At 57.2% G+C, this 21,337-nt stretch overlaps 1 protein-coding gene across 2 annotated transcripts in view; it reads left to right on the plus strand.

Moving 5' to 3' along the window:
• LOC122901197 (phospholysine phosphohistidine inorganic pyrophosphate phosphatase) overlaps window positions 1–21,337 on the plus strand; it is a 121,458-nt gene that overhangs the window by 91,845 nt on the left and 8,276 nt on the right. Inside the window, exon 7 of one of the 2 annotated variants that reach the window (XM_044240693.1) lies at window positions 20,010–20,096. The exons of the other annotated variant lie outside the window; for it this stretch is intronic. Within the exon in view, the coding sequence (XP_044096628.1) occupies window positions 20,010–20,096 (87 nt within the window). The remainder of the gene's footprint in view (window positions 1–20,009; window positions 20,097–21,337) is intronic. 2 annotated transcript variants of the gene reach the window in all.

Below are 21,337 nucleotides of genomic sequence, written 5' to 3' on the forward strand. Positions count from 1 at the left end.
TTTGATTATTAGCTGTCGAGGATGACTTCATGTGGAGATTTTACTGCCTAATCGAGTACACACTTATTTAAAAAGGAAAAAAAAAAAGAACTGGCAGGACAGGAGTAAAAATATAGCTTTCCCAGAAATATATTTAAAGAAAAAACCCATTAAGAACTCAGAAGAGCATGGGACGCCTGGGTGGCTCAGTTGGTTGGACGACTGCCTTCGGCTCAGGGCATGATCCCGGAGTCCCGGGATCGAGTCCCACATCAGGCTCCCAGCTCCATGGGGGAGTCTGCTTCGCTCTCTGACCTTCTCCTCGCTCATGCTCTCTCTCACTGTCTCTCTCTCTCAAATAAATAAATAAAATCTTTAAAAAAAAAAAAAAAAAGAACTCAGAAGAGCATAGAATGCTAGTATGAAGTGTGAGGTAGCGAGGGAGTTCGGGGGCGCGCTTGGGCCCTGGCGGTTGGCCCACATCCCCTCCGTGTCCTGCCCCCAAGGTTCCCCTCCACGGCACATCCCCCAGGCCTGCCGGAAACGCAGGGTGCAGGGGTCTTCTGCGTCAGGACACACGTCCCTGAGCAAGGGATGGCAGGAGGACCGGGGAGAGCTCCAGGGTGGTGTCCCCCACGGGGTGCCCGTGGTCAGTGTCCATGTGCCCGGGGAGACCCTGCCATCTGCGCTCCCTCCTTCCCACCCCCCTGGCCCGTGCCTGCGTGGGCTGGTGAGCACAGGCAGGTGTCAAGGTGACTTGGCTGATGGTCCCGGAGCTGCCGGGTGCGTTGCGCCATCCATGCAGCCGCCGCTAACGGATTCCGAGCAAGAACCATTCCTTGCATTCTGAGGATGGGGAATTTCATACCAGTGCCCACCGAGCCCACTGATTAGCCTGGTGCCAGCTCGTGTGATCACTAGTAGGAGTAGGTGCCATTATCTTCCCCGCTTTAGAGCTGGAAGAGTAAGGCCCCGGGAGGTGCGCCCCCAGCCCAGATCTGGGCTTGACCAGGAGATGAACAAGGGGGTCCTGGCTGCCAGGTTCTGGGCCCTGAGGACCAGACCTAGGGTGGCTCCCCAGGCTCCAGCCAGCCGGAGACCGGTGCCAGCCTCCCCAGGCTCCAGCTGTCCCCGGGACCCGTGCCAGCCTCCTGGGCACAGGGGACACGCCTATCCTCAGCCCACCCATGCGGCCTCACTCCCCATGTCACCTCTTCTATGAAACAAGACATGCCCTAGAATGAGCCCACCCTGCGATTTTACTGATCCAAAGAAAAAAGTTAATTAGGTTCATAAACTGTCACTCTTGACTGTCCAGAGGGCCTGCCTCCGGCTTCCAGGGCCCCCAGGGAGGCAGGGCCCTGAGGTAGGTGGTGGGCAAGCTTGCCTGCATCTGCCTCCACATTCCTCCCTCTTCAGACAAGGCCAGGTGGCCTTCGAGGCCCAGCCTGGCACTCCCTCCCCCCCGCCCCTCCCGCAGCATGAGCGAGGCTGCGTCGCTCCCTCCCTGGCGACACGCCCCTCCTCACCCCACACCTGCATGTGCCTGCGCACACCTCCTTCCTTCCTCCCTCCTCCGCAGCAGCTCGGCCTCCCTCAAAGCCCCTTTCATGCTGTGAGTAGCTGTTCTGACTCCCGCGTGGTGGTTCGGGCCTGTCTGTGTCCCCGTCTCCCTCCCCTGAGGTGAGACCGTACCGTCATGGCCACCGACGTCCCCACACCGGCCCAGCCAGGGAAGCCGGCCAAGGGAACGCTGATACCGCCAGGACTCTGTGGGTTAGACCGTCCGTCTTTTGCCCTTGCTGCGCTTTCCAGAGGCTGCTTGAGTCTTCTGCGGCGCCCAGCCTCCAGTGGCAACACACTCTTGGCTTGCACACTGTGGGTCTGGACCGTTGGAGAAAGAGTCTTTTGCATCATTTATCTTGGGCCACACCCGTGCCAGGCTGCTTGGAGGGCCCCTTCGAGGCCCAGAGAGGTTTCTAGGAAAGGAGATTCCATGGAAAAGGGCTTTGGGGAAAGCTGGCTGCTTTCGCCTAGCTTGCGGACAGCCCAGAATGCTGAAACACATCCTCCCAAAGGCCTTCCCGAGGCTGTCGCTGGGTCTGCTCAGTGCTTATCCTGAGTACACACGTGTCCTGACTGGCTGAACGTACCCCCAGAATCCCCTTTCTAGAAGCATCTCACGGCACCATGGTTTGGCCTGCCTTTCGCAGAAGGACCTCCTGCTCAGAGCAGCCCTGCCACCACCCTGGGACCGGCGAGTGTGAATCACTGCTGCCCCTGGATGGAAACAGCTACTGGTAACAGCACTGAGCGCCTTCCAGTTTCCCGCAGCCGCCTCCGTGCAGCACGGCAGCACCGGGGAGGATCGCACATAGAACCTGTTCATTTAGAGGCCCCGCCAGCCTCTGGGAAGGAGCCTTTCAGGCTTGGCCAGGAAGGCGGCCAGAGTTATGTTATGGAGTCTCCACGTGCAGCTGTCCTACGGTTTGCGCTCCAGTCTCCCGCTGATGGACGTGTAGATGGTTTCCAATTTTTGCGTGATTATAAATCATGCTGTAGTGAACGGTGTTGGCATGGCTTCTTGTGCAAATGTGCTAGGTTTTCCTTGGGACGGTTTCCCCCACTTGCCGGGCAGTAAGCATCACCATGGAGAGCTGACTAAACGTACGTCTCACCAGGCCTGTCCTGGCAAGTCTGACTTTGGAGCCAGGAATCTTTGATTTCTTTCAGCGAAGTTCAGTGAGTCCTGTTATCGGGGAAGGTTCGCGCGCCCTGACTCAGAAGCAGGGTGGCTGGCCGGGAGCGAACGGGTTGTCATTGTGGGCTCAGATACTGCTGATGGCTCCACGGGGCATGTGCCGTTTCTGTCCCCTCCAGCAGTGGAAGAGAACCCGATTTTCCCACTTCCTTGCCAGCTCTCAGTACTGTTAAGTTTTTCAAAAGCTTTTCCAAATCTGGAGGATGTGTAATAATATCTCTTTAATATAAGCAGCACACCCCGTGCTTTCGGCACGGTTGAGCTGGCGTTCAAACGTTTAATGACTGTTCAGGTTTCCCTTTGTGTCCTTCGTACACTTTACTGTGGAGTATGCGTCACTTTTAAAATTACAGGTGACCGGGGCGCCTGGGTGGTTCAGTCGGTGAAGCTTCTGTCTTCAGCTCAGGTCATGATCTCAGGGTCCTGGGATGGAGCCGCGTCGGGCCCTCTGCTCAGCGGGGAGCCTGCTTACCCCTCCCCCTCTGCCTGCCTCTCTGCCTACTTGTGATCTCTGTCAGTCAAATAAATAAATAAAATCTTCTTTAAAATAAAATAAAATTACAGGTGACTCAGGGCCTGGGGTGGCACAGTCAATTAAGCATCTGAATCTTGGCTTTGGCTCAAGTCATGGTCTTGGGGTTGTGAGATTGAGCCCTGCCTCGGCTCCTCCCTCCACGTGGAGTCTGCACAGGGTTCTCTCTCCCTCTCCCCCACCCCCACCCCCACTCTCAAATCAGTCAATAAATGTTTAAAGAAAAGTACAGTTGAGGGGCACCTGGGTGGCTCAGTGGGTTAAGCCTCTGCCTTCGGCTCAGGTCATGATCCTGGGGTCCTGGGATGGAGCCTCACATCAGGTTCTCTGCTCAGCGGGGAGCCTGCTTCTCTTCCTCTCTCTCTGCCTGCCTCTCTGCCTGCTTGTGATCTCTCTCTCTCTGTCAAATGAATAAATAAAAATCTTTAAAAAAAAAAAAAGTACAGTTGACCCTTGAACAACACAGGTTTGAACTGCATGGGTCCACTTATGTGCATGAATTTTTTTATAGTATGGTACTGTAAATGTATTTTCTCTGATGATTTTCCTCATATTTTCTACTCTCTAGCTTACTTTATCACACAGATATAGTATATATGTGTATGACACATATAGAATGCGTTAATCTATGGCTTATGTTACTGGTAAGTTTACCAGCCAACAGTGGGCTATTTGGGGGGAGTCGGAAGTTAGGCATGGATTTCTGACTGCTGGGGGGGGTCCTAACCCCCATGTTCAAGAGTCAAGCGTATGTTAAAATTCTAAATACAGTCTCCTCCTGCTCTTTTGTCAGTTATTTGTGTTGTAAATATTTACTCTCCATCTGTGGCTTGTATTTTTTTGAAATATTTATTTGAGAGAGAGAGAGAAAGAGAGAATGAGAATGAGTGTGAGCTGGGGGAGGGGCAGAAAGAGAGAAAGAGAAGCAGACTCCCCACTGAGCAGGGAGCCCAGTGTGGGGCTCGATCCCAGGACCCCAAGATCACAACCCGAGCTGAAGGTAGACTTTTTACCAACGGAGCCACCCAGGTTCCCCTGTGGTTTGTATTTTTAGTTTATGGTGTCTTACTGAATGAAAGGTTTAAATTGAAATGTGCATTTTGTGTCTTCTCCAGCACATCTTCCCCTCCCCATCGTCGGAAAGATACTCTTCTGCATTCTCCTTCAGGAGTTTAAAAGTTTTGCTTGGCACATTCAGGTTCTGACTCTACTTGAATGTGACTGGTACACATGGCGTGAGGTACGGACCTGATTGTATTGTCTATATGGTAACCAGCAGCTCTTCAAACACCTGCTTCAGTTGCCACCCTTTCCCCCACTGACTTGGAATGCCGCCTGTGTTGTGTGTCAGCTTTCCATCTTTGCTCTTATCAGTCCCTTTTCTTTTTTTTTTAAAAGATTTTATTTATTTATTTGACAGAGAGAAATGACAAGTAGATGGAGAGGCAGGCAGAGAGAGAGAGAGGGAAGCGGGCTCCCTGCTGAGCAGAGAGCCTGATGCGGGGCTCGATCCCAGGACCCTGAGATCACGACCTGAGCCGAAGGCAGCGGCTCAACCCACTGAGCCACCCAGGCGCCCTATCAGTGCCTTTAAATGTGGTTTTTTTTTTTTAAGTAAAAAGCTTTATTGAGGTAGAATCTAGAACTACATAGTTTACCCATGTAAAACATATAATTCCAGAGTTTTTAGTATGTACAATCACCATTGTACATTGTACCATTGACCATCACCATTGGTCAATTTTAGAACATTTGCATCACCTCTAAAAGAATGGTGTGCACCATCCTCCCCATGTAGCTACCCACCCCATCTCCCCTGCCCAAAGCAACCACTAACGTCCTCTCCATCCGTGTAGGTTTCCCTGTTGTGGACATTTCGTATGAGTGGAACAATGTGAAAAGTGGTCTTTTTTTACTGGCTTCTTTCACTTGGGTGTATACCTCGGAGTGGGACTGGTGGGTCATAAGGTAATTAATTTTAATCATTGGAGGACCTGCCAGACTGTTTTCCAAAGCAGCCACATCATTTTACATTCCCACCAGCAGTGTATGAAAGTCCTGATTTCTCCATATCTTCACCTGCCCTTGTGCTTACCGGACTTCTTGATTCCGGCTCTTGGTGGGTGGGGAAGTGATTTCATCATGGTTTCGGTTTGCAGTTCCCCTCCCTTTGACAAACCTGAGACCGTGAAGACTTACCTCTGTGTTTTTTTCTAAGAATTTGATGTTTTTAGCTCTTCCATTCAGATCTTTGGGCCATTTTTTTTTTAAGATTTTTATTTATTTACTTGATAGAGAGAGATCACAAGTAGGAGAGGGGGAAGCAGGCTTCCTGCTCGATCCCAGGGGCTCGATCCCAGGACCCTGAGACCATGACCTGAGCCGAAGGCAGAGGCTTAAACCACTGAGCCACCCACGGGCCCCCTTTGGGCCATTTTTTAAACTGATAAGCGTATTTTATTGAGCATATATTTTGTTCCAGCGGCTGTTAAGCATATACAGATGACTTTTTTGTTGCTTAACATGGTCCTAAAAAGTCATTTCCATGGCAGTACATTTTTACATTTTTACAAATGGGAAACCAAGGTTTAGACATATCGACTTAACTAACCATGATCACAGAACATCACAGGTGGAAAAGTTCAGTTTCAAATTCAGGTCTTTCTGGTGCCAAAAGCCCTTGGTGCTTTTAAGTTTCTTTCTTTTTAAAAAATTAACATATAATGTATTATTTGTTTCAGGGGTACAGGTCCTGATTCATCAGTTTCATATAATACCCAGTGCTCCTTACAACACACACTCTCCCCAATGTCCATCACCCAGTCACCCCCTTCCTCTCCCCCCTCCCCTCCAGCAGCCCTCAGTTTGTTTCCTGTGGTTAAGAGTCTCATGGTTTGTCACTCTGATTTTGTCTCCTTTTATTTTTCCCTTTCTTCCCCTGTAATCCTCTGTTTTGTGTCTTAAATTCCACGCATGAATGAGATCATATGATAATTGTCTTTCCCTGATTGACCTATTTCACTTTGCATAATGCTCTCTGGTTCTAGCCACCTCATTGCAAATGGTAAGATGTCATTTTTTCGATGGCTGAGTAATACTCCCTTTTGCATATGTACCACATCTTCTTGATCCACTCATCTGTTGGGACTTCTCGTTCCACAGTTTGGCTATTGTGGACATTGCTGTTCTAAATATTCAGGTGCACGTGCCCCTTCGGATCACTACATTTGTATCTTTAGGGTAAATACCCAGTAGTGCGATTGCTGGGTCGTAGGGTAGCTCTGTTTTACTTTTTGAGGAACCTCCATGCTGTTTTCCAGACTGGCTGCACCAGCTTGCGTTCCCACCAACAGTGGAGGAGGATCCCCCTTTCTCCGCATCCTCGCCAGCACCTGTCGTTTCCTGACTTGTTAATTTTAGCCACTCTGACTGGCGTGAGGTGGTATCTCACTGTGGTTTTGATTTGTATTTCCCTGATGCCGAGTGATGTGGAGCACTTTTTCATGTGTCTGTTGGCCAGGTCTTGGGGTCGTTTTGCGTATACGTCTGCCCGTGGTGTGATGTAAGGGTCCAGTTTTATTCTTTTGCATGTGGCTGTGCCATTGTCACAGCGTAGGCAGGAAAGAGCCACAGCCCTCCTGTGGACCTCCACCTTGCTAATACTGATTTTAATGACTCAAAAAATTTTATAAATTAAAGGTTTGCTCATTTCAACAGACCGTCACTGGATTAACAGTAATTAGGTTTTATTGTCATTATCTTGGAAATTGCCCTGCATGCATCTCTGAACATGGGCTTATTTATATGTGAGCACATAAATCACTGTCTCAGGGAATTGTTTTTACATAAGAGGAACTTGGAGGATTATCAAGTTCAAGTGGTCTGCTTTAACTGTAACAACTAGTTATTTGCGAGGCCGGGGAAGCCCTGATGGGAAGTGCTTGCCACTTTCCGTGGCATGAATATTCCCAGCATGGCTGGTTTCGAGCCACCAGAGTGAGCTCTCGGAGTGTGGAGCTGGGGGAAGATGCGCAGTCCGCACACACTGGCTCCTGCACACCGCCGTGTACACCCCACTGCGTTTTTGATACGAGAAAGAAACTGTGGTCCCACAGCTCTTTTTCTGGGGCAAAACTGGTCTCTGTCAGCAACATCGTCATCAGCTGGTTTCGTCCCCCGTACTTGTCTGTGGTTGTCCTGCCTGGCCCTGGGAAGGAAGAAGAGGCTTTGAGTCTGATCGATGCAGGGAACCAAGAAGCGAAGCGGTTTCCAGGTGGGATGTAGGGAAGGGACAAGAAGGCGCAAAGAGCAAAGAAGTCCCAATCCCATCGGACATGCCACCGGCAGGAGCACTCTCCAGCCTCTGACCCCTGCACTGCCCATGCCATATCCACTTAGAGGGGACATCCAGGTCCCCTGGGGGGAAGCCAGGTATCTGGAGAACAGCCCAAGGAGGTCAGAAATCTCCAGGTTTGGGGGCTCAGGGGGCGTGTGGTGCAGTCGTTTAAGCCTCCAACTGGATTTCAGCTCAGGTCATGATCGCAGGGTCGTGCAATTGAGCCCCGTGTCGCATGCCTGTTCCAGCGGTCCTTCCTTGCTCTGGGCACAGAGGGCCTGGGAGCGCCCCCACCAGCACATTGGAGACTTAGCAAGGGCTAAGCAAGGGCTCCCAGACCACCCTCGCCACAGCCCTCCCCTTGTGCCGGCCACTTGGGACTCAGGGTGGGGAGGTGGGTCCAGAGTGTGGTGGGAGCCTGGCCGGGTGGGGGGCCCTGGGTGCAGGGGAGGGGTCCCCACAGAAAAATAAGGCTGGCCCCCAACTCAGTATGCCAGGGCAGGGGCTCAGCAAGCAGCCCTGTCCTGTCATTTGGGTCAAGGTCACCTTCCTTCTCACCTCCGCTCCTATGACTTCAACATCTGCTCTCCATTCTGTGAATCCTTCTTTGCCCATCCGGCTTACTCCTTTCTCCATCCGCCCCCATCCACTCTGAGGCCAGGGGGCCCTTGACAGTGACGTGACCAGGCGTGTCCCGACCCCCGAGCCCTACTATGCCCTGCCTCCTCCTGGTCACTGCGGTCCCTCCACTGGGCTCCATGCCCTTTGCCCTACCTCTTTCTTCTACAGGGTGGCTGGAACACACCCTGAATTGAGAATAAGAAAAGCCAAGAACCATTTGCTGGGACATTGGGGGCTGGCCGTGACCTCACAACCGTCTGCACCTCAAGGGCACAGATGCCCTGGCTGAGGGCTGGCCAGGCGGGGCTGGCTCCAGGCCTCCGTCACCAGGGGCGTCCCAGACCGCAGGCCACACCGGCGGCATTGCCACCGCTCTGGCCTGCAAGCCACAGGAGGAGGTCTTGCTGCCTACTGCCCCTTTCCCAGCAGACCAGGCTCTCAGGTGCTCTGTGTTCAGAGAGGAAACGGCTGAGAGGACACAACCCGTGGAATGGCCGTTTGTTGAGGTGTGGGACTCCGAGCCTTCTCAGTCCATGCGGAGCTGTGGGCGTGGCCATGTCAGCCTGGGCCTTGCCTTCACGGTGAACGTGGGGTCCGCCCCACCTGAAGCATTGCTCTCTAAAGCAGAAAGGTATGCTTTTTAATTAAAAAAAATTTTTTTTGCAAATGTTTGCAAAAAAATATTCATATTTGTGGGTTCTGGCTCTTCGGGACCTGCTGTCACAGCTTGTGAGGGGCAAGTCTGCCCTCCGAGGGGGGAGGATCGGAACATGCCCAGTGCCTACCTTGTCCCCTTGGGGGGCACTGGGGAGGCAATGGAGTACAGGGGCTGGCCCGCATGTTGCATTGTGCTCTAGGAGCCAAGGAAGGAAGAGCCAAGGGTCGGGAAAACCAGACGCTCATTTTCTCGACCGGCTGTGTTGCTAGCAAAATGGGGTTATTCACAACCATGGTAGAGGGTCCATAAGTCACGGTGCCCCCACAGCAGTGTAGCTGACGATGACTCTGAAGTTTTCGCTTGATGTCCCTCTTCTAAACCATCTGGGAGAAAACGGCCCGTAGTCTACAAGAGCCATGGCTTCCACCGAGCGTGTGTAGACCCTGGGCTGCAGGCTTTATGACCAGGCTCTGGGGCATTGTGTGTAGGAGGGATGTCTGTCAGGATTACCAGGGGCTACTCAAAGCAGCCTGGAGGGCAGAATGGAGACTGGGTGGTGCGTGGTGGACGCCTTTTCCTGCCTAAGCCTCTCAGAGCTGGGAGAGGAACGTCCCGGGGCCCATGGGCGTCCGGCAGGCATCCCGGGCCCTGCTTCTTTATCTGTTTCCTTCACAAAAGCTCCTGCTCCTGGGTTGAGCTGTGCCCACCACTCTGGCTTCAAAGCTGCCCCCAAAGTCGAAGGTCAGTTGGCAAAGATAAAAACTTGACTTTCAAAAGGTGGCACGGGCTTGGCCTGGTTCACAACCTGCGTGGCTGTGGCAGCACTGCAAACCAGAGAAGGTGCGGGCAGCGCCCACCGGCTTAGCACGACCGCTCCGTCCAGGGCCTGACAAGCAGGGGGGAGCCGGGTGCCGGCTGATGTGAGAACCCCACTCTGGAGGCCACGATGGCGCAGGGCTCACCCCCAAGCAACGTCGATGCCTGCCGGGGACTGGCCCCCCGCGATTCCCAGGTGTGGGCATTTTGATGCCGCGCTGACAACACGGAGCGAGGCCTTTCCCTGTCCGTCCCCGACAGACCCGCTGGCCGTTCAGCGTCTCCGGAGACACCCATGCGTCGCCATGGGCAGACCTGGCCCCCGCAGCAGAGCTGAGGTCGGGCTCTCGGTGCCCCCACCCCAGGACCCCTGGGGCTGCAGCTCCTTGATGTGCGGGCCCGCAGTGTGCAGACTCTCCAGCACCGGGCTTGGCTTTGAATGAGTTCATTCTTTCCGACGCGGCCTCGGCGTGCCTGGCCTCCGGGTTCTTCCGGCTGGCGGTGCTTGGAAGCCAGCCGCTGCCAAATCCAGTTGTTTGGGTTAATGTTTCAAGGCCAAGTCCTTTCAGGAAAGCTCTCTCCACCCCCACTGCCCCTTTAGAGAAATAGACATGCAATTGATTGGCTGCGCAGGGTTTTCATAGCGTTCTCTGAGCAGCTCCTCTGTTCATGTCACATTCTCCCTCTCTGCTTCCAATGCACGCGGCACAGCAGTGGGAGAGTGTGGAACAGCATCACTTTGAGGCTGGGGTACAGAGTAAGCACCGGCTGATGTCTGTGCAGAGAAAAGTGCCACAGGCTGCGAGAGAATGATGGTGCCCACGGGGAGATGCTGGAACCTTCCATACAGGGTTTGCTGCAGCTGGACATCCCTGTTGGCACTCCTCTCTCTGCTGTGATGTTTCAAAGGCCTGGCTTAATTAATAACCCAACTCTGTATGTGTTCGCCCACCTCTTCCCCAAGGTGGGAGGGGCAGCGCCCTGCCAGCTCTGGACTTGGCTTCTCCTTGTCTTTCCTGGTGTGAGGGCATGAAGGGCACACTGTCAGGGGTCTTGAGCTCCAAAGGCTCCATCAGAGCCAAAAGAACTTTTCCTGGCTCCCAGCTCTGAGTCTGTCCCGTCTGCCTGGAGTGGCATAGTCAGCCCGTCCCAGCAGAGGCACCCAGTGGTACACAGATGAGGGTCGGGAGGGAGATGTTGGACCTGGAGACAGAGGGGGTCTGAAGCCCAGTGCTGCCACTTACGAGCTCTGGGGCCAAGGGAGGTTATGACCCCCTTTCTGAGCCTGCTTCCTCATGCATAAAACAAAGGCTAGATCATAATATGATGCAGCGGGAGGGTATAAGAGGTTCCTAGCATGGGCTAGGGGTTCCTAGCATGGGCTGTGCCCCATAACGTCAGGAAGGGGAGTGTGGTTGTAGCACACGCTGTGGTCCACCTCTTTGAAGTAAGCGGGATTCATGTCCCAGATGGAAAAGATCTCTCCCATCGCCATGCTTTCATGAACTTTCTGCCAGAAAGCTTGAGGCGTCCTGTCTCCACGGCTGCCTGCACGGGGACCCCAGAGCAGCCTCCAGCTGTGGAGGGAGCGGAGTTGGCAGGGCGCAGCGGAGGGGAGGCTGAGCTGGGTGTTACCTTTGGTGCTGTTTAGGGGCCCAGGCTTGTTCACTAGAGAGGAGGTAGGACGGGGGGGACGGCCCCCAGGCCTGACATCAGGGGGCGTCCTCGTGGCATCCTAGCATGCTAGTGCGTCCTGAGTGTCCGCTTGGGGAGGGAGCTCACGGGGAGAAAAGACAACACCCTGCGCCCCAGAGGGGGGAGACCAGGCCATCCCAGGGGAAGAGATGGAGAGGCAGGGCTCCGACACTAGCAGCCCGCTGCCCACCCCTGCCGCCCCCCAGGTTCTTCCGGGAAGCCAGGGCTCAAAGCAGCACAGGTGGGCAGTGTCAGCTCTAGGACAAAGTCCGGTGCGGAAACTGAGGCCCAGATCCGGGAAAGGACTTGGCCCAGACCACACAGTCAGGTGTTGCAGACGTGAACACTGGGGCAGGAGCTGTTGCTGCCGGCTCTCTCTCCCTGCAGGCCCGCCCTCGAGGGGTCTGCCCCTGGGAGGAGGGGAAGGTCCCGCCCAGGCTGCCCATTAGAAGCATCTGGGGAGGTTAGACCGCCCGGCCCCCAGGCCACACCAGGACCAACCAAGTGGGAAAAACCTTCCGAGGAGAGTTCGGGCGTTAGTATTTTCTAGTTGCTCTTTTCCAAGAACCAGCTGGCTGTTTGTTTCAATGATATTCTCTGTTGTTTTTCTGTTTTCAGTTCATGGCTCTCTGCTCTGCTCTCTTATGAATTCCCCCCTGTTTGCCTTGGGTTTATCTTGCTCTCTTCTCTTTCTAGTTTCTTAAGGTCGGAGCATCCATGAGGGGCTAGAGACTTTCCTCTCTAATAATGTGAGCCTTGCTGCAGGGCTACGAGTGTCCCCCCGGGGCCTGCTCTAGCACCCCACCCCCACACAGCTTTGACTCCTGGTGGTTGTTCGGAGCTCCCATGTCATCCCACTGGGCAGTGGGCTTGAGAACCAGTGTCCTTATCTCCTGTGGCTCTCAGGCCTCCTGACCTGGAGCTGAGAGGTTCAGGTTCCCTCTCCAGGGCTGTGAGGAGGACACCGGGTGTGACCCGCTGAAGAACTTTTGTTTTGGGACAACATAAGACACTGGCCGGGCCACCTGTGCTGCTCTCTCCTTCCCCCACCTCGTCACACACACTTAAACTTAATTCTCAAGTTTATATGGAAAACAAGTGAACAGGAAGCCTCTGGGGGCGGGGGCAGGGAGAGAACCAGATGGGCCTTACCTGGTGTTAAGTGATGTGAAGCCGGGACAGTGTAGAAGGAGGGTCCTGGCGTGCGCCTGGGCCGAGGGACTGGTGAGGGACCATGTTCCTGGCGTCTGACGCCCAGGTAGAAATGGCATCACCGATGGCATGCAGGGCCCTGCTTCCCACAGGATCTTCAGCCCACACAGCACCCGGAGGAAATCGGTCCTGGTTCCCTCCTCCCACCTGTCACCAACCCCAGGACCCTTGCCCATTCTGGAGTCCTGGCATGCCCGGGCCCTTCCCATACACTGAACCTCGGGCTCGAGCCTCGAAAGCCCCTGGTGGAGAACTGAGGCAGCGAGGCTGTTGGGGCAATTCCCAAAACTTGGGGAAAATTCTGGCCCAGAACCCCAACCTACATGGCTGCCCGCATCCCGGTTCCTCCCTTTGGGCCTCAGTTTCCCCATCTGCAGAGAGGACAGTGTCCCCCTGAGGGTCACTGAGTAAATGCAGCAGAAGGTGACGGTCATCCCCACCCACAGCCCAGATGGCCGATGGGACCCTGCTGGAGCCGCTTCCAGAGCTTTCAGGAGGCCACAGGGCAGGCTTGTTTGGGGCTGGTTTATGGCTTCCCCGTAAATCACGGGGCAGGACTAGGGTCTGAAGAAAAAGTGTTGAGTAAATGTTTGGGAGGAGCAGCTCGTCTGCCTGCCTAGAGACGGAGCTGGCGAAAACAAGATTCCGTCTAGGAATCGTCCAGCGCACGGCGGCCTGCCAGGAGCCAGGGCAGCTTGGACGGGGTCCCTCCACACACAATCAGCCCACTGTGGGGCCTGCCGCCCCGGCCGGCTGGCGTCCCCCAGGCCCGGAATGAATGGCCCCTCGCCGGGAGGCTTTGACCATTTACGAGGTGCCGTCTGGACTATGATGAATGAGGTGGCGTTCGTCAGCTTTTCGGGGAACCTGGCTGGGATGGAAGGTGCTCAGTGAATGAGGGAGGAGCACTGGCCTCCTTGCTGGGTCACTCTAGGCCTCCTTTTCTGTGCCTTGGTTTCCCCCTCTGTATGGAGGAACGGATGAAGAGGCCCTGACCCCAGCCCCAGTCCCCCCGCCATACCCAGAGCCAGGCTCCACTCTCTAGAAGGTCACCCTCCTCATCTTGGGTGCAGTCTGCCGGGCCATCTCAGGCCAGGAGCTGTTCCTTCCTGGGCCTCGATTTCGTCCCCAGAGAAAGGAGGGGTTGTGCCCTAAAGTGCCTCCAGCTTTGGGGTTTGGGGCTCATTGCTTTTCCCTCTGGTTGTTCCATCTAGCAAGTTCAGGGAAGGTGCTGGTACTGGAGTCAGAATGGGGATCCAAGTCCCAGCCCTGCCATGTGCTGGCCATGTGAGCTGAAGCCAACCCCTTGTTCCCATGTCCTTCTTGCTGGGGGGTGAGATGTGAAGTCGGGGGGATATGAATGAGGTGCTGTCCATCCTGGGCTGGATTTGGACCTATGCACACCCACCCGATGGCTGGCAGCTGGACAGAGGGGCCAGGGGAGGACCAGCCTGGGGTGATCGCTGGCAGCATTTGGGGTTCCCCCAGGATTACCTGAGCGCACCTGGGCAGCCCTGCTCCGTAATCAAGTGATACGCTCCACAGAGCAGGCGGCATTGGCCCTGCCCAGCCAGGTGCTTGGCCCCAGGGACAGGGCTGGTCTGACTGCTGCCCCCTGACTGGCAAGCCCCGGGCCCAGGAGGGGTCGCTGTGCCCCTAGTGCCTGTCCGGGCTGGAACATCATCTCGACTTTCCGGCCTTGTTAATACCTCTGGTGAAGCAGTGGCGAGACGGATGGAGAAACTGTCTTTACTACTACACGTATTGCTGAGATAGGGTCACTGCAACCTCCAGGCGAATTTGAAAGACAAAAGGTTCTGTCTCTGACCCTTCCCTGCTCAGACAGCTGTACATCTCAGGTTTGCAGCCAGTTCCCTCCTGCATCCCTGGGCACAGGTGTGCAGAAACCCCTGGTCTTCCGCCTCCCCCTTTCTCCTGCCGTGGCTCACGGCTCTGGCGTGTTTCACGGAGCAGATAAAGCGGACGAGGCTTCAGTACTCCCCCACGGTTGGCTCCTTTTCTGTTGTAAGTAGCATTGTCTCAGATGTTTCTAAAAGTGCTTTTTCCCTCGATTCAGCAAACTTTTATTGAAGACTTGTCCATACGCTCGAGTCTGTATGAGGCCTCTTTAGAATTAAATCTTCAGGAAAGATGTCCAGGAATGGGGTTAAAGAACAGAATTCCTTTTAGAGATCCGCTCTCTTCAGCAGACAAGCCCAGCAGAAGCCCTGTCGGCTTAGCATCCGTGGGGAGGAGGGCGGCGAAGGAGAGCACGTCCGTGCCCGGGTGCAGTGTGTGCGGGTGGAGGGAGGAGCTACGGGGCCGTGGCAGGATCCCGTGCAGGATAGGGGCCATCCCAGAGGCCGGGGCACTGCCAGTGAGCCCCACCCCGCAGGGGACAGTCCTCGTGAGTCAGCGTGTCAGTTTGAAATGAACGAGCAGCCCCTCTGGAGTGTTCCTTGATGTCCCCTCGGGATGTTCTGGTCCTTTCCCTGCTCCCTGGCTTCCCGTCTGGGAGGGCTGTCAGCACCACTGCCTCGGGCCCTTCTCCCCCGCAGTGCTCGCCCTAAGTACCCCCAGTCAGCCCGACCGCTGCTGTCCCAGAGCCCAACGCTCCCCTGTGTGCCTCGTGCACACTGTCCGCTGTTGTGTTCAGTCCTCACAGCAGGGGAGGGCACCTGCTCAGGCGGGATGTGGGCCCTGGCACCCAAGTCCAGAGCCCGTGTGCAGGCCTGCAGCCGGGCCCTGCCACTGCCACTGGGGCCCCCGCCAACCTTTGTGAGGACCGGGAGGCTAGCGTTCCCTCCCTCTGCACGTGACGAGCTCCCACTCCGAGCTCGGTGGCTGGTGGGAGCCAGGCCCACAGCGCCCTGCTCCTCGCCTGGCACAGCGTGTCCTTTCCCAGCTCCAGACAGGGGCTGGCGTGGGGAGCGGTGGTGAGGGAGCGGGCTGCAGTTTCTGCCTCCGCCCCGCTGTAGTGCCGGCGGCTTCTGACCGTGGTTAGTCGGGCACAGGCAGTGAGCGCAGGACCCACGACAGACGGAGCGTGTTCCGGTGCTCGGTGCCCAGCACCGCAGCGTTTCATCTACCCTCGCATCGAATGCAGCGGCTGCCTCTCTATGACGGAGCCGGTCCTCTCCGTGGGACGCGCTCGGGGTGGCCGTTGGAGGGATTTCATGAGCACGCTGGGGCCCGGGCAGTGGAGGTGGGTCCACTCAGCCCATTGCCTCTGGGCAGGGCCTGGGCCAGGCTGGGTGAGAGAGGGCACACGGCAGGCTGCCAGGGAGAGGAGTGACTGGCACCCCTTCCCCCCCCAAGCCGGGGACATCTTCAGAGACCTGTTCTGGGCAGGACTGGAACTGAACAATAATATCCCAGCATGGGTCTCCTCCGACACAGGCTCCAAAACTCTGCTTGGTTCCCGGGACCTCTGCTGGCTTGTCTGCTGCCCCATGCCTGCTGCCCCCATCCTACCTGTCCCAGGTCAGCGTCCGCCTGTCCGCTGTCGGCCCCTGAGATCAGCCGTCCATCCACAAATGGGGGAGAGGGGTGAGAGGGCCAGGGGGCTCAGCTAGTCTTGCGAGCGGAGACGCCAAAGTCCGGAGAACAGAAGGGACTTCCCCGAATAAGGGGCAGCTGGGGGAGAACTCGGGAACAAGTGGGAGCTAGTTTTGAAAAACCTGCACTGAACAACCTAGTTCAGGGACCCGCCAGGTGCTGAGAAGTTGGGAGCGGGCTAGGCCAGCCCAGGGCCCCAAGCCTTCCTCTCGTCCTTAGAGCTGCGTAACAGGAGTCTGTTCATTTGGAAGGGTGACCTTTGAGTTTCTGGGGACGGTCTGCTGGAGCCTCACTGCCCCCATATAGGGCTGGGAGAAGACCTTCCTGGTCTGTGCTGCAAAGAAGGGCGTCCCTCCTGAACCATCGCCTGCTGCCATCTAACCTACAGGGCTTCCCTCTTTGCTCTGGCTGCCGGGGAGCTCAAAGCTTCAGTTTTTGGCTCCAGGTCACAGGCCTGTGGTGCAGTTATTTCCCCCTTTTTTCATTGCAGCTTCTGAACCATCTCTTCAACTTCATCCGATGTCCTAGAGAAACCTTTCTGAGCTGAGACACTTAAAGAAAAGCCAGCTCTATTTCATCCATGTTCTGTGAGGCAGGAGCCTGTCACGGGATTTGTTGTACGACTGGCCCACCATAGATTTCCTCGTTCTGCTGCTGATGGACAGACACTGGGCTGGTTCCCAGTTTGGGGTCACTGTGCACAGAGCTGGTGGGACCTCCCTGTCTCCGTCCCTCAGGTAACAGAGTCTCATGGCCCCGTGGCAGGTGCCCAGGATGGGCTTGCCGGGTCACGTGGTATTCACGGGTTTCCAGTTTGGGCATATCTGCCAAGCGGGTTTTTTCCAGAGGCTGCGCTGCGGGCCTCCCGCCAGCCACAGGGGGAGAGTTCCTGTTGCTCACGTCCTGCCCGCCTCGGCATCCTTCCCTCTGGCCATTTGGGGGGTGTGTGTGGCGTGGACTGCTCGAACTGGTTTGTGATGCTAAGCCCCGCTCCGCGTGCGCTGTGGCCAGTGTAGACCTGGCTTGTGAAGTGCTGATTTTAACCCTGTGTGAGAGGAACATGTGTGGAGTACGTGGAGGCTGGTGGTCCGGAGGTGCCACACGTGTCCCTGGAAGACCGTGGGGTTCATGGAACCGCATCTCTGAGGTCAGGTGGGACTTCCCCACACGTTGGACCCTAAGCAGCACCAGTGAGGGGCACCCTGACTTAGGAGACTCTGCTCCCAGGCCAACAGAACAGGACAGCGTTTGGGGGCAAGCCTTGCTCTGCCACTTGAGCACTGGGCAACTTCCAGACCCATCCTGAGCATCTCTCTTCGTGTATCCGGGGGCATATCGGTGCCAACCCCCAGACCAGCTTGAGGAAGTACCCGCAGGGCACCCCCCCAGCAAGCCTCCGTCAGTAGTGAGGTGCCCGGCCCAGCCACCTGGGTCTGTACGTGGTGGTGGAAATGACGCCAGGCCTTCAATGAGTGGGATTCCGTGACCCCTTCTGCCCCCAGGATGGGGCAGCACCACCACCTTGCGCCCTCCCGCTCCCCTGGGCCACCTCACGAGAACCAAGAGCTCAGGTGTGCAAGCCCAGGCTCGCCGGGCTAGCGGGGGATCTCCCTGACCTCCTGCGGTCCGGCCTCCGGAAGAGAGAGGGAGTGCGGCGGCTTTCGGGGGGAGGCCGGGAGGAGCGCCCTGCCCGGTGCTCCCGAGGGCCTGGGTGGGAGCACACATAGGCCTCTCGGGGGATTTGACCGTTGGAGAGCATATTGCAAGGGGCCCGGCCGGCTGGTTCTAAACTAAACACACCCCAGGTGTTCAACATGTTTTTATCAAAATATTCTGGACAGCTGTCGGGAGTTCCTCTCCGGGGAGCCGGATGCCCCGCCCAGAGGGCCCGTCGCCCTGCCGGAGCGAGCCTTCTAGGTCGGGCCCTGCCTGCTGCTTGCTAGCGCAGCCTGCCTGGCTCCCAGGGAGCTCTAGACCGTGCTGCAGAAGCTTCCAGCCACGCCGGGGAGGCAGGCAGGCAAAGGCACTGGGCCGCTGACCCCGGGCAGGCCACTCACTCTCTCCGAGCCTCCATTTTGCCCGCCCTAAGAAGGGGGCAGTCGCACCTAGACCTTGGGCCACTAAAGTGTGCAAGGCCCCTCACCAGGTCCCCAGAGGGAGAGGGCTCCCCGTGGCCATCACTGTTATGAATAGTGCATCTCGTTGGCTTGGAGAAGTGGCCCCCAAGGGCTGGACCAGCAACTCTGCTGTGGCTGCCCCCCCCGCCCACCCTGCCAAAGGAGTCCAGAGGGTCCCCTTGCCACCTGTCCCCAGGACATCCAAGGGACATCGGCCACCACCAGTCATGCTCAACCCCTGCCAAGCAGGAACATGGCACTCGTCCCGGCAGCCTGGCCGGGCTGTCACGAGGCCCCTGAGATATTTGGCCCTAAAAGGACCTACCGCCTTCTCCAAAGAGGGCATCTGCTCTCCAGATGTGGGGACCAAGGTGAGCTTCCCAGGAACAGCTGTGGACCCTGCCCACCCCTCACCCCGGGCAGAGGGGCCCCTCGAGGGCTCTTAACCACCCGGATGGCACGTCGCATCGGCCGCACCCTGTGCTAGCTGCTTGTCTCACACGCTCCACCGCAGCCCCCAGCGGGTCCCCTTGGCCCCCCTACCCCGCAGACGAGGGGCTCTGAGTGCGGAGGTGTTTGTCCGACAATGGGAGGGCCACACACACTCCGGCTGGCAGCCCTGCCCCTCCCGCCCCACCCCTGCCCAGTCCCCGCCTGAGTCCATGCGGTCGTCATTAGGGGCCTCTAGGGTCCGGTCTCCCATGTTCTCTGGGAGCCAAATGGGGGAAGACCAGAGAAACGGGCCTTGCTGTTTGGATGACCTGGGGGAGGCGTGGGGTTGTGGGATGGTTTCCTGCTTGTGCCCGGCGGGGGTGCCCTGGGGGTGCCCTGCTGCTCTGTGACAGAGCTCCCGCCCACGACAGTGCCAGGCCTCCGTCCGTCCCAACTGGATTCCTTGGGCCTGTGTCCCAGAGGCCTTACAGGTGTCCCTTCAGGGGGCAGGATGGGTCCTGGAGACCAAGGGGAGGGGAGGGTCCCTTGAGCTGGGCCTTGCAGGGGAGCAGGCATGGGAGGGTGTTCTAGGCAGTAGCATGGGCAGTTCGGGGGAACCGTGGAGTTCCAGACGAGAGGAGAAGTGGGGGTGTTTGGCGGGCTCCAGGTTTATCTCCTGAGCCACGTCAGGGAGGGTGGATCCCATCTCAGTGGTGGTGGGGGGAGGGAGAGCCCCTTGGACCCATCCCTCGGCTTCTGGGCTGACCTCGGCTTCCGTGTGCTGCTGTTGCCGGCACCTGCACCTGTGGCTCAGCCCGGGACACTGTCCTCGGGTGCAGGAGCCTGCTTTGTCTGTGGCACAGGGAGCCTGCTTCTCGGGGCCGAGTCAGCCTGCCCCGTACGGGGGCAGTGGGGTGGCATTTTCGTACTTCTGACTGTCTGGGTTGGGGGTGAGTGGTTTCCCAGAAGAAAATTCTCTGTGGCCCAGCACTGCCATCCAGACTTGGGGGAGTTCAGATGCCTGCAGGGGTGAGCAGGGGACTTCCTCTAGGGAGGGCCCAGAAGGGGAGACCAGGCCAGGGCTCCCCAGGCCCTAGGGCCTAGACACCTGCCTTTCTGCCCTTCATCCCTCAGTTCCAAGGTGGACTGGCCCTCATGCCTAGACCTCTAGGACGGCTCAGACCCGGAAGGAGCTAGATGCCTTGGTCATGACACACAGCCCCTGGATGGTCAAAAGGAAGGAGGCCCCCTGCTTGTCTGCTCAGTCGGCTGCCTGTTCCTCTCTCTGGCAGGACCAAGGCCTTATCCCAGGAGTATGAGACCACCATGGGATTGCGCCTGACCTCAGGGAGTCCACCGTCTGGAGGGGCACCCCACAGGTACCCAGGCACTTGCAGTAGAGGGATGGGTGCTCCAGTGGGGTCAACACAGGGACCGTGGAGCAAGAGCAGGCCCCTGAGGTGAGGGCTAGGGAGGAGGCTTCAGGGAAGGCTTCCTGGAGGAGGTTACTTTTTCCTTGGGAAATGAGTCCCAGATAGCCAATGCTCTAGGGTAGGGCGGCAGATTCAGATACCCATGCAGGCAGGCAGGAAATGCAGCAGAGTGAACAAGGCCTGGTCCGAGAGCCCGGAGATGCTGGAGAGTCGGAGCGCGGTAGGCTCCAAGCCGCTCACCCCATTCAAGGGATGCATCAGCTCGTTTCTGCCTGCGGAATGCCGGGCCGTTGTTACTGGTTCCTCCCGATGTTCGAAAGAAGCCAGACCTCCAGCTTCTGTTTCTGAGAAACACTCTGGTCCCAGCCTGACATGTCTGAAGGCCACCGGCGTGTGACTCTGGCCTCACTGTGGATGGGAACGGAGCAAAGGCGGGTGTGGGGGCTCCAGCCACACCGGGGGGTTCTGGGGACCTCTCTGGTCCGTGTGAGGGCTCCTCTCACCCCCACCCCCGTGCCTGCTGGTGCCGGGCGGTGACAGCCGCCCCGGAAACAGCTGGTGCCAGGGGTGGGCTCTGCTCGGCAAGGCGCCACCAGCCGAGACAGACCGTAAAGAGGCCCAGTTCCTCCGTGTGGACGAGTGGCCCTGAGGCGGGGTGTCAGGGTCCACAGTGACCTCCCCTCCCTCAGCTGGGCTCGGGCCCCCACTGGTGACACCCCCCAAACCCCCTGCTGGTGACCGCGAGGCCCAGAGGAGAAAGTGTTCCAGTGGCTTCTCAGCTCTGCTGGGCAGGTGTGCTCAGCCGTGGGGGAGGCCGCGCACAGCGTGAGTTATGCCTTTTCTTTCGTTTCCTCGTCATCTGTCCCCCTGTGCTGTCCCCCCTGCGGTTGCTGGAGCGGGCGGATGCCTCCCAGGGCCCACCGCTGACTGGGAGCCGACCCAGACGCCTCGCAGTCTGGCCGGAGGTCGGCGGTGCATCAGTAACCCCCAGATGCAGGATATGTCCTGCGTGGTAAGGGAAGAATCTCGAAAATGAGCCCAGGTTTTCCAGAAAGCCAGACACATGAGGCGGGAGGCCCAGTTCTGCCTTTCCTGCTTGTGGCGCTGGGTGCGTGTCTTCGCCTCATATATCCGCGTTATCTCTAGAACGCCGAGTCATGGTGCCCACATCCTTGTGCCGGGGACAT

Source organism: Neovison vison, chromosome 2 (assembly GCF_020171115.1).
Source record: "Neovison vison isolate M4711 chromosome 2, ASM_NN_V1, whole genome shotgun sequence".
NCBI lineage: Eukaryota > Metazoa > Chordata > Mammalia > Carnivora > Mustelidae > Neogale > Neogale vison.